Source organism: Mastacembelus armatus, chromosome 4 (genome assembly GCF_900324485.2).
Source record: "Mastacembelus armatus chromosome 4, fMasArm1.2, whole genome shotgun sequence".
In the NCBI taxonomy this organism is placed as follows: domain Eukaryota; kingdom Metazoa; phylum Chordata; class Actinopteri; order Synbranchiformes; family Mastacembelidae; genus Mastacembelus; species Mastacembelus armatus.
In genome coordinates, this window is record NC_046636.1 from 12457954 (window position 1) to 12471161 (window position 13208).

General features: G+C 37.5%; 1 protein-coding gene across 1 annotated transcript in view; it reads left to right on the forward strand.

Annotated features, from left to right (window-relative positions):
* trappc8 (trafficking protein particle complex subunit 8) overlaps positions 1–13208 on the forward strand; it is a 61939-nt gene that overhangs the window by 13507 nt on the left and 35224 nt on the right. The window contains exons 5-13 of the mRNA XM_026322957.1: positions 1328–1481; positions 1838–1934; positions 2926–3188; positions 3772–3887; positions 4002–4152; positions 4504–4604; positions 5351–5456; positions 5647–5778; positions 6468–6692. Of these exons, the coding sequence (XP_026178742.1) occupies positions 1328–1481; positions 1838–1934; positions 2926–3188; positions 3772–3887; positions 4002–4152; positions 4504–4604; positions 5351–5456; positions 5647–5778; positions 6468–6692 (1345 nt within the window). The remainder of the gene's footprint in view (positions 1–1327; positions 1482–1837; positions 1935–2925; positions 3189–3771; positions 3888–4001; positions 4153–4503; positions 4605–5350; positions 5457–5646; positions 5779–6467; positions 6693–13208) is intronic.

Consider the following 13208-nt stretch of genomic DNA (forward strand, 5'->3'; position numbering starts at 1 on the left):
ATATGGGCCCTCTTCTTCACCTGACCTAAACCCTATTGAGAACTTGTGGGCCCTTCTTTACAGTGAAGGGAAACAGTACACCTCTCTGAACAATATCTGGCAGGCTGTGGTTGCTGCTGCACAAAAAGTTGATTGTCAACAGATCAAGAAACTGACCAACTCCAAGAAGGGAACGCTTATAACTGTTACTGAGAAGAAGGGTGGCTACCATACTTTACGGGCTATAAGTCACAGATATTATTTATTTATTAATATCAATGTTTTTGTAAATTTTGAGTTATTCTCCTCACTTTAACAGATGAAAATAAACAAGTTAGTTGCATAAAAATTCTGCATACTAATAGTTGCTCAGTAATTGTGCACACATAGATGTTCTCCTAAGAAAGGCAAAACCTCACTTTTACTATCTTAAATATTCAGTTTTGAGGCTTATTAACATTTTTGAATTGACCGAGAGCACTGTAGTTGTTCAATAATAAAATTAATCCTCAAAAATACAGCTTCCCTAATTGTGCACACAGTGTATAAATAGCAGTTTGTGTTGTTATAAGATACTATTACCCCATCCAATAATGCTGTAAGCATTATTTACTTGGCAACGGCATAAAAATGGATGACAATAAAATATTCTATGTCGTCTCATTTCTTATTTCAAAGAACTATGAATGAATAGACATCCGGTTATGTTGTATTGTCATTGTGGGCTGTTTTTTAAGGTGTTAAATGTTTTATTTTTAAAAGAAAACTGCGTGGAGGCAAAGTCCTCGTAGTAGGCACAAATGTATGTATTAGGAATGTATAAAATATTGTGTGTGTCTCATAGTGGCGACAAATGCATATTTATAACTCTACAAATAAAAAAACAATTTTCAAATGTGTAGAAATATTTTTTTGTCTGAATTCTTTTTCTTGGGGTTTTGAGAGCATCTATTTGTCCACTGATTCACAAAAATATGCTCTGGTAGTAAACTTTGGCTTTTCATACTTTTTTTTTTTGGCTTTTCACACTTTTTCAAAAAGAAAAAATGCTTGTATTCTAAGAGCATGTTGCTTTAACCTTTAGTAGATTTCTGATCATGCATCTATGTCCTTTATGAGACACACCAATTATTATACATTTCAAAATCTTGATTTGATTTGTAGATTGGCAAACCCACAATTGTGGCCTTTATGGGGCATGCACAAATTGTTTTAATACATTTGTATTCTTGATTGTACATTTCCAAAGCAATGTTTGTAGCTACTTGTGAGAGTAATTTACTTCTATACACTTATTGCTGAAAGTTAGGTGTGGTGTATATGATCAGAGATTCTCCTTCCTCTGCAGGGCAGATACTGTGTACGAGGATATGAAACAGAGGTATGGCCCTCAGGGCTGCTATCTGTTGAAAATTAACTCCCGTACTTTGTCAACTGGAGAAGACGAACAGATTCCTGACCCCTGGAGTCAATATTTGCACAGAAATAATCTGCACAACCAGGTAAGTTCTTTAGCTTTTTCCACATCAAATAATCATTTTGTTAATATTTTAGTTTTTTGATCATCAGTTTACAATGCAATAACAAATTTTAAGTTTGTCATTGTATTCTTAAGCAATAGCCTATATGCAGTGATGTTTTATGTTTTTTTTTTTTTTCAAGACAATATTTTTCATGCATTCATATTAATTAATACAAACACCAGTTGGTGTGCATGGTTATTGTGGGTGGCTATGTCTCTCTTTTCACTCAGTAAAAATGTGTCCAGAAATCACAGTACACAAATTAGCCAAAGGGTTAGTCTGTTATGTGTACCATAAATATCGTCTGTGTGATTTTTTTGTTACAATTGTGGCAGGATATAATCGATGACTTAATGTCAAGTGTGAACAGTGCTGCTGTTGAGAACAATATCAGTACAGCTGAAGTGGACTCCCATCACTCAACAGAGAAAGGTCAGTCAGTTCAATAGCTTCTTAATATACTTCATCTTTATATATGGAGAATATAACACCTTAACAGAAATATCTAGCTATCCATCCATCTATTTGTATATAGATATACATATACAATATTCAGCTGCAGGTTCAAGAGAGTTACTTATGACTTGACTGGTGCTAAATCACTTACAGAAAGCCCAGATTAATGTCACGGTTTGGAAGTAGCATAGCAGCTCTCATCTGCCCTGTATCTGAGAAAAAGAGAGAGAGAGAGGGACAGAGAGACAGAGATCATGTCATCATTTCATCATGTCATGCCAAAACCGCATTCCCCTAGTCAATATACACTACTCACAAAAAGTTAGGGATATTTGACAATTTCAGAATGCACCTAAAATGCACTATAACCTTTACAGCTGAACTTAATTTGACCTTCTCTAAACTTTTGAATGCACATGTCCAACTGTTCAATGTTTCAGTACTTATTGCATAACATGGTGTTCTCTAACAAGGTGATTAACCACAAAAATCACAACAAGTGTCTGATCCATGACCGTATTTAAACAGTCCTCTTCATCATGCTGTTCACATTTTGACATCATGAGACCAAGACGACACCTAACAATTGACAAGTTATTGAGACATTGAAATTTTTTGTTGTGGTATACCCACCACTGTTAGCTTTTGTTTCAATAAATTGTTTGAGATGAAGAAATTACCATTGCATACTTCTACTTAAATGCCCTACTTTCATGATATAATGTCACTGTAGTATGAACTTTTTACATTTTCCATAAATTTCACCTGAAAGGCGAATATCCCTAACTTTTTGTGAGTAGTGTATGATTCCTCATGAAAAACAAGATAGTTTCAAATTCTCCAGTTCATCTGCCCAGGTTTGTTTATGTAACATGACAATTACAGTGTTTCATAAATTATTAAATAAAGAGGTCACTGTGGTCCCTATCTTATGAATACATGTAGTCTTGACACTGTTTCCTACCAGATGGACTGTCCAACAGCCTGAGTAGCCTTCCTCTCCAGCTGGACACAGCAAGTAGCTCAGGGAGCCTGAACAACCTTAGTACTGTCAACAGTGATGTGAAGAGAGGGGCAAGAGATACAGAGAGCCTGGTAGGAGGAGCCGGGAGCCACGGCATATGTTTGACCCTGAATGATCATGATCATATCAGACAGTTCATCCAAGAATTTACCTTCAGAGGCCTGCTGCCACACATAGAGAAGAACATTAGACAGCTCAATGACCAGGTACTCCAAAGTTTTAACCCTCAACATATTTAAATCTGTTTTTGATTGTGATAAATAAACATTGACTGTATCACCAAAACCATTCAATTCCAGCTTCTCCAGAAGTACAATGTGTTACCAAAACTGAACCACAGAGATAGAAACAAAGCAACAAAATAATATTTTTTTCTCCAGCTACAACCAATTAGTAAAATTCATTCTGTCAACACACTACTATAATTGGTAATTAGGGGTGAAATTTAGGTGTTTGGATATTCTGGAGGATGTATTTTATGCTGCTCTTGAGTGTGGCAGTATACAAAATGAATGTGGCAGTATACAAAATGTTATTTAACAGACCCTCAAATACCCTGTTGTTTTTCCATTTTTAAATATGTTATCTTAGAAACTACTGATTTGGAAGCAGTACAGTGTAAAGTGCTTATGGTTGTAACCAGAACTGATTCTAATCAGTTGCAGTCAACTTAGCCAGACTGCAGTCAACAGTCTGGCTAAGTTGACTGCAGTCAACTTGACCCCCCCTCTCTTAACATAACAATACTCCCTACATCTGGACACATCTGCCTTTTGTCCTTTGTGTCAGCTGGTCTCCAGGAAAGGTTTAAGTCGGTCTCTGTTCACTGCAACCAAGAAGTGGTTTGGTGGAGGAAAAGGTCCTGAGAAGAGTATCAATGAACCAAAGAGCACATGTGGCCTTCTGTAAGCTCCTCATTACTACAGTCTCATCAAATTTTCTACCTGGTATTTATACACCATGCTGCATCATAAATGTTGTATCTGTGCTTCTTTGGCATTTCACATCTATCATATCAGATACCCCCCCGAAGCCCCTGAGTTGCAGATCAGGAAGATGGCCGATTTGTGCTTCCTGATTCAGCACTATGAGTTGGCCTACAGCTGTTATCATACTGCCAAGAAAGACTTCCTGTCAGACCAAGCCATGCTGTATGCTGCAGGGGCACTGGTAAGAACACTCACGCATACATCTGGCTTGTTCTGACTTGTGTGTTGATAGCATTCGTTCTCCAGCCCAAATCTTGTCTTCCCACTTTTCAAGCAGGTTACACTACAACAGAATGAGTATGGCATTAACAGAAAAATCCCTCAGTGGATTGAAGTGATGTATCTTATTACTTATCACCTATTTGTTTAGTTGTTAAGGAAAAAATGTTCTTTCTTCTTTCAGTAGTCACATAATGCCACATAATATCCTTTGTTTTAAATCATAATTATGTTTATTTCTATAATTCTCATATTCTCTTTTTCATTACTTTTGTCCACCTTCTCCGTCCATTCATCCTGCCATTTTCTGTAGGAAATGGCTGCAGTGGCAGCCTTTCTGCAAGGTGGAGCTCCTAGACCATATCCAGCGCATTACATGGACACCGCAATACAAACGTACAGAGATGTCTGCAAGTATGAACTAAAGGAATTTTTTATTCTGCCTGCTGTTCAAGTTTAAGGCTGGTTTTGGGGTAACTCAAGTTTCAGACCCTTAATAAACGTATTTTCATGATTTTGAGTGTAAATTAATTTAGTTTCCTGGTTATCCAGCAAGCTGGTTGTGTTGCCTTTGACAGCATGTTTTGCCGCAGATATTTACTGGTATCCAGTGTGTGGATTCTGTGCTTATCACTGTGTACTCTCACTTCTCAAATATTCTGTAGTCAGGTACAGTTATTCCCATGTGATTAGGTTAATGTATCCCATCTGAGAATTAAAGTTATATATCTTATTATTTATGTTTATAAATAATCTTATTTATATGTATAAAATAAAATGAATAAATAAAAATATAAAAATAAAATTAAAATAAAATGCTCTGTTATTTGTCTATAAACCAAACTAAAATGGAGATGTATGTGTAAGATAATGTTCCTAAAAAGACTGCAGTGATTTCAGTCATCAGATTCCCTGGGCTGCAGTGTAACCGTGACATTCTTTGACTCAGCTTTATACTCTTTCCTTAGCCCTAATCTGTCACAGCATAGTTTTATTCTTGGTGAAGCACTTCAGGACTGGTGAGGAGAGGAAGGATTAGAGTGACTAAGAGTATTCTCCTAAACATGTCAACATTGTTTTTACTCCAACTTGAAAATTCCCAAACCTATTCTATAACATTTTTTCTCCTGACAGCCTCTTCTTCCTTTTGCCATCTACAGGAACATGGTTTTGGCTGAGCGCTGTGCATTACTCAGTGCTGAGATACTCAAGAGTCAGGGAAAATACTCAGAGGCTGCAAGTCTCCTCATTAAGATGACCAGTGAGGTGAAGAATGCAACATAATTTTTAATCCTATTTTGTATCTTGAAATGCCATGGATATCCTTCACACTTGGGTCCACTTATTCATTGAAGAAGCCAGAGAATCTAAAATGGATTCATTAATGGAAAGGGAATTACCAAGTGAAATTGCTATGGTGTAATTCTGCTTAGACATTTTCTGTTATTTTGTTTAGGACTCTGACCTGCGCAGTGCTCTGCTGTTGGAACAGGCTGCCCACTGCTTTATTAATATGCGTAACCCCATGGTTCGCAAATTTGCCTTCCATATGATCCTGGCTGGTCATCGTTTTAGCAAAGCAGGGCAGGTGAGCCTTTCAATCATCACTCAGTAGTATAATGAAACAGTTGTGGTCAGGTATCTGGGTGCCACCTTTGTGAATGAGGTGATTTGACGTTCTGTGACAAAGACCTTGTACTTGCTCTAAAGAAATATGTGGGGCTTTCTCTATAATGCTGTCATACTAAAGTATAAAACTATAAAGTAAGTATAGTAAGGATGTTTTTGAGGTATGTTTTTTAGCTGTTTTGTTAGCTATTTTAAACTATTCATCAATCAGTGATGCCTCCATGAGAAGCATAGTTCAGCCTAGACTGACTGTTATACATTGAAGGGCTTATTTAGGCAGTTACTTTGTCAGCCAGTCAGCCATGTGCATTTGATACACTATTCGATTTTCTGTAATGCTGTTTAAGACAGGAATTATGGGGATTTCAATGTACATCAAGATGAACATGTGGGTCAGGTCAAATTTATTTTAGCTTAAATGTCATGAAGATACAATATGTATATGTGTAATACAAAATGTAATAAAACTCCTAAAATATAGTTCAGTAATCCAATATGAAACGTGACTAATGACCTGACAAATATGGCATCATAACAAAATATTTTTTATCCTTATAATCCTGTTGTGCTTTTTATTTTCTGCTCTAAGTTAGTTGTTTTATATACCTCACACCTGTTCTTTGCCTTCCCTACTGTGTCTTCATATAGAGGAGGCATGCACTGCGCTGTTACTGCCAAGCCATGCAGGTGTACAAGGAGAGGGGCTGGTCTTTGGCAGAGGACCACATCAACTTCACAATTGGTCGACAGTCTTTCACACTTCACCAACCAGAGAATGCTGTAATAGCCTTTAGAGAGATCCTGGCCAATGACAGCAGACAGACAGCGACACAACAAGGAGCCTTTCTCAGAGAGTATCTGTATGTTTACAAGGTAAATACAGTTTTTAAAACCATTTGTATGGTACACTTGACAGATATGGAGATTTTGTGGATTTTGTGTAATCTTACATCTGTGTGAAAAATTATGTGGAGTTCCTCAAGACTCCATTCTTCTGCACACCATCTACACACATCTACTACCTAAGATTAATGAAGAGAGCAAAAGAAAATATTTTAACATTGAATTATTTACGCTGATCGAGAGTCTGTAGTAAAAGGTGAAATCCCTGACAGACAACTAGAGCTCCTTGCTTTGTGTAATGTAATTAAACGGTGACAACATGACCTGCCTGATGCATGATCTTACCCTAACCCTGGTAACTTAACTTTGGAGCTGGTCAACATTATTAAGAAAAAGTCTAATAACTATCATCAAATCTATATTTTTTAAAATATAGATATTTACTGTGTAACCAAATAAAATCCATGACTAATTTTAATATAAAATTGAACCCAATAAATTAAGGCAAAGCAAGGCAGCTTTATTTACAGTGGGTACGGAAAGTATTCAGACCCCTTTAAATTTTTCACTCTTTGTGTCATTGCAGCCATTTGCCAAAATCAAAAAAGTTAATTTTATTTCTCATTAATGTACACTCAGCACCCCATCTTGACAGAAAAAAACAGAAATGTAGAAATTTTTGCAAATTTATTAAAAAAGAAAAACTGAAATATCACATTGTCATAAGTATTCAGACCCTTTGCAGTGACACTCATATTTAACTCACATGCTGTCCATGTCTTCTGATCCTCCTTGAGATGGTTCTGCTCCTTCATTGGAGTCCAGCTGTGTTTAATTAAACTGACTGGACTTGATTAGGAAAGGCACACACCTGTCTATATAAGACCTTACAGCTCACAGTGCATGTCAGAGCAAATGAGAATCATGAGGTCGAAGGAACTGCCCAAGGAACTCAGAGACAGAACTGTGGCAAGGCACAGATCTGGGCAAGGTTACAAAAGAATTTCTGCAGCACTCAAGGTTCCTAAGAGCACAGTGGCCTCCATAATCCTCAAATGGAAAAAGTTTGGGATGACCAGAACTCTTCCTAGACCTGGCCGTCCAGCCAAACTGAGCAATCATGGGAGAAGAGTCTTGGTGAGAGAGGTAAAGAAGAACCACACACAATCACTGCAGCCCTCCACCAGTCGGGGCTTTATGGCAGAGTGGCCCGACGGAAGCCTCTCCTCAGTGCAAGACACATGAAAGCCCACATAGAGTTTGCCAAAAAACACATGAAGGACTCCCAGACTTTGAGAAATAAGATTCTCTGGTCTGATGAGACCAAGATTGAACTTTTTGGCGTTAATTCTAAGCGGTATGTGTGGAGAAAACCAGGCACTGCTCATCACCTGCCCAATACAATCCCTACAGTGAAACATGGTGGTGGGAGCATCATGTTGTGGGGGTGTTTTTCAGCTGCAGGGACAGGACAACTGGTTGCAATTGAAGGAAAGATGAATGTGGCCAAGTACAGAGATATCCTGGAAGAAAACCTCTTCCAGAGTGCTCAGGACCTCAGACTGAGCCGAAGGTTCACCTTTCAACAGGACAATGACCCTAAGCACACAGCTAAAATAACAAAGGAGTGGCTTCGGAACAACTCTGTGACCGTTCTTGACTGGCCCAGCCAGAGCCCTGACCTAAACCCAATTGAGCATCTCTGGAGAGACCTGAAAATGGCTGTCCACCAACGTTCACCATCCAACCTGACAGAACTGGAGAGGATCTGCAAGGAAGAATGGCAGAGGATCCCCAAATCCAGGTGTGAAAAACTTGTTGCATCATTCCCAAGAAGACTCATGGCTGTACTAGCTCAAAAGGGTGCTTCTACTCAATACTGAGCACAGGGTCTGAATACTTATGACCATGTGATATTTCAGTTTTTCTTTTTTAATAAATTTGCAAAAATGTCTACATTTCTGCTTTTTTCTGTCAAGATGGAGTGCTGAGTGTACATTAACGAGAAATAAAATGAACTTTTTTGATTTTGGCAAATGGCTGCAATGACACAAAGAGTGAAAAAGGGGTCTGAATACTTTCCGTACCCACTGTATATAGCACATTTCATACACAGGGCAACTCAGTGTGGTTTACATGATTAAACACTACAACATTAAAAATATTAATTTAAAGAAGACAAAAACCACATTAAAACAGCAAAAATTAGTGCAGCATTAAATAATGATTTGCTCTAGAATTAATAACAGAACATACATTGCAAATGAAAGATAAAAATTTAAAGTGCTTTAAAAGAGCTCAATCATGTGCAGAAGAGAAGAGATTTTAACCTGGATTTAAAATCACGCACATTTTGGACTGATTTCAGTTCTGTTGGTAGCTTTTTCCTTTTGTGTTTAGCATAATAGCTAAATGCAGCTTCACCATGTTTGGTTTCAACTCCACTATCTGACCTGAATCTATAAATCTCAGAACCCTACTGGATTTATATTCTTTTAACATTTAATTTATAGAAGTCTATTCTATACTGGGAGCCATATTAAAGACTTAAGCACTAGACCAAGCCTGCTGGATAAACTTCTCCTGGCCTGCTTGGGACATGAGACCCGTCACTCTAGCTATGTTCTTCAGCTGGTAGAAGGGTATTTTGGTGATTGATTTGATATGGCTGCTGAAAGTCAGGTCTTTGGTTTTTAGAGAGACAGATTTTCCAGTAAGTATCCAGGAGTTTATCAGCTGTCTGCACTCAGTTATGGTCCCCATAAACTGAGCACTGGTATTCTAATTTATGTACCTTTTCTTAACCCTCTGAGGTCTAATGGTTTTTTGGGGCTCTGGACAAGTTGTGACATGCCCTGACATTTGTGCTTTTTTCATTTGCTTTTAAACCTATTAATGGCTAAAGTCTGATAACACTGTAATCAACATAAACTGGGCTACAATAATATGTGAGCAGCAAGTTTATACATGATTGTGTTTTTTGGAAAACAGGGTTTATGCATGGTTAGTGAAAAACATTTAATTACTGAAATAAAGCCATATACACATACAGAACATTGGTTCACAAGACCTTTGAGAACTGCATGCTGTAGCCTAGAGTGTTTGCTTCATAATAATGTGAAAATCATCTTGTTCACTCATTCACAGAAAACAATACACTGATTTAAATTTTCTAAGACACTTTTTTGAGTTGAAAAGACATGCAGGAAGGTGTGCCTGATCATGAATAATCATGCAATTCACCTGAGAATAATGAGCATAATGAGCCTTTCAGTCAGGAATGTGGCTGAGAGGGAATTAATGCAATGCAATGTAATGCAGATGCAAACGTTCATCATCTGAATCGCATTTTTCCTCTGAGGACAAAGTAAACTCTTTGTCGCTGCCTGGAACCATACGAAGTGCTTCTTCACCTGCGTAGCATGCCAAATACGCAGAAAAAGTGAGCAAAGCTGGACGTTTTATGCCTTTTCTCGGGGCTGTGCACATAATTACCTGGCACACCTCAGATTATTTCCATATGAACAGTTCTCTCAGTGCAAGGCGGGATCACTTTAGCTATAATGAGGTGAGACAGGAGAAAACGTACTGCTCCTTACTTTCATACGCATTACATAAAAAGAGATGATTTGTTTTCGACTTTGTTTCATTTAAAAGAAAACATTTCAAGCTTTCTAGGCAAGTATTCGCTAAGATTCAGGTTGTTTTATTTACATGTCGATGACAGAGACAGAGAAGACAGAGAGTGTACGCTGTCTGATTTCTTTATATTACAAAAGTACAGCATTTTGTTGTTATTATGAGTGTATACAAATAAAACTAGACCCTTTACAGATTTGAATGATATATTGCTCTTATCTGGACGATCAAAACTGACGGAGTACTTTTAAGTTTGTTTTCGGCGTTATCAGGAGAAGATGCCACAAAACGTGCTGGCGCGTTTGTTGACCCCTGCAAGTTAACAGACAGAGATTAACTGGAAATTTGGAATGATCTGAAAATCGAAGAACATGGAAATGATCAGAAAGATCCAAGTCCTTAACATCAACAGAAGATATGTAAACACCTGAAGAGATTACAAGATCTACCACCTCCGCAGATCTAGAGTGTGGCCTTTGAGTGTGTGTGGGCCCTTTCACATGTTGTGACAGGCCAAAAGTGTCAAGTAGAGCAGAGAGTTACTGTATGTTATTGTCCACATGAATGTCATGAATGTTAAAATCACTTATTGTTTATTTTTTTTAACTTATTTTTAATTTAATTTTAACAGCTCATACATAAAATATGTACACATTTTACACATGTAGTAGGCATTTTACAATTTCCCAGAAGATGGCCTTTAGTGGATCCATCCAGGATGTTAACCACAGGAAAGCACAGCAGGAGGGATTCAAGACATAAGGCAGCAGTAAGGGAAATACATAGGACTCTACACAATATGCATACAGACTGATGGTATGTTGCTCTATGTGTTTGTGCAGGTATATGGCATATTTCAAGAAGCAAGATGAATTCATTGCATTAATAAGGCAATCTCCTTTTGAAACCTCAGAGAATATGTGATTTGTTCCATAAAGTAGGTTTCCCTAACTCTTTGGATCCAGATGTTATATATGGGTGGCTCTGGGTTCAGCCAATTAATAGTGATACATTTAAGTGCTTATTACAGTATCGAGGGCTGTAATATGATCCCAGAAAGGCAGTAACTTTGGGCAAGTCCAAAAAATGTATGATGATAATATGATTTCTGGCATCCACACCAGTTTCTCTAGAAGATTTTTATTAAGAACTGCTTTACCGGTGTAGGCTCTAGGACCTAAGAATCCTCAGTTGTAAATACTTGAAGTCTGTTTTAGGAAGTCTGTATTTTTCTCTTAATGGGTGAATGACGGCCTCTTTAGAGCTTCAAAATCAGCCAAGAGAGCACTCCTCAGCTCCTCACGTATTATTATGGAGATAACGCTTGTTAGACAGGAGATAATATTGGATTTCACTGCTGTAAGGTAGTGTTAGTTGTCGGTTCTGTCCTGGCCTCGCACTGCAGTTGGCTGGATTTGTTTGTACTCTTGATTTGCTTTCCAGCCAGTCTTTGGAGCATTAGCGATTCACATAGAGTTCCTGGTACTGGATTTTAAAAATAGGTATCATATAATTATGGAATTTAATATAAATCCTGTGAGAGCTCCTGAAAGTGCGTCTTACTCCGCTAGCTCTGTGTCTGCTATAACACTGACACAGCTTTATTAAAAATTATCTCTTGATAAGAAGATTCCTGTACTTCTGCTTTTCTTGACCACAGAATTCTTCTTTGTTTTTATCATATTGGATGCCTTACGGGCCCAGTTTTAAACTGGTTTGCCCCCTATTTTTACAGATAGATTTACTATTGTTATTAATAACACTGGTCTGCAAATTTTGGGAAATTATCAACCTATAATTAGATGTGCTAATTCTTACATATTTTGATTCATTGATCGGAATATTCAATTCAGAATCAGTAATACTAAGACAATCTCTTGAGATTAGGCACATGCAGTAGCAAAGTTAATGTGTAACACTGGTGATTTGTGATTTGCCTATACACACACAAACTACTACTGCCAATATGCTGACACAAAATGTTTCCAGCCAACACATTTTTTTCAACACAAAAGTCAGTTTTCTGATTATAGCTTGAGTTTTATTTTCCTAAAGATTTATTATGTGCAAAGTCTGACAATTCAAAGTAACTCCCGTTTCAATCTCAGACTGCAACTTCAAGTGGGATCGAACTTTGGTCTCCTGCATATGAAAGTGCAGTGTTGTTCACCTCCATCTAACTTTCACTACAGTGTCTGGGTGTATCTGAAGGCAAAGGTAGAATGTCATTCATTCAAAATGTATGTTATATCAGAATATAATCAAACAATCAAAGACAGCTATGTAAGAGTGTGTGAACGACTGTATGTGCAACTATTCAATGGCCAGGACAGCGCCTTGCATGGCAGAGCAAGTGTAGAAATATAAGACAATTTAAGGCACTATACAAATAAAGTTTGATTCTTGTGATTGTGCTGATATGATATAGTTCCTTTGGGCATTCCTCAAAGGTCAGGCAGTCTCTTCTATGATGCCCTGCGTGTTCACATCCACAATTTTTTTTAGATAGAGCCTTACTCTCTTGTGGTGGAGTCCTGTTGTCATCTGGGTGGTTGTCTCCAAAAAAATATAGATTTTCTTTTTTTAATTATTATTTTTTGCAGATACTGACATTTCCAGACATAGCTTTCTTTGATCATCATTTTACAATGAGATACTTGAGATTAATGTAGTCCTTCCAAACAGAGTGTTATGCAATATTTTGGCATTACAAAGATGAGTGAAATAAAGCCATTTTAAATTAGGCACAGTAATAGGTACCTAGATGGATAGCTAACCACTTGCACAATGCCTCCGTCATATGTAGCTTTCATTACGCATTGCAGTTTTTTGACAGCTCATAAACTATTATTTTAACATCTTTGCAAGGGTCAAAACTGGGGGAATTGTTCCCCCCTGTAAATACCA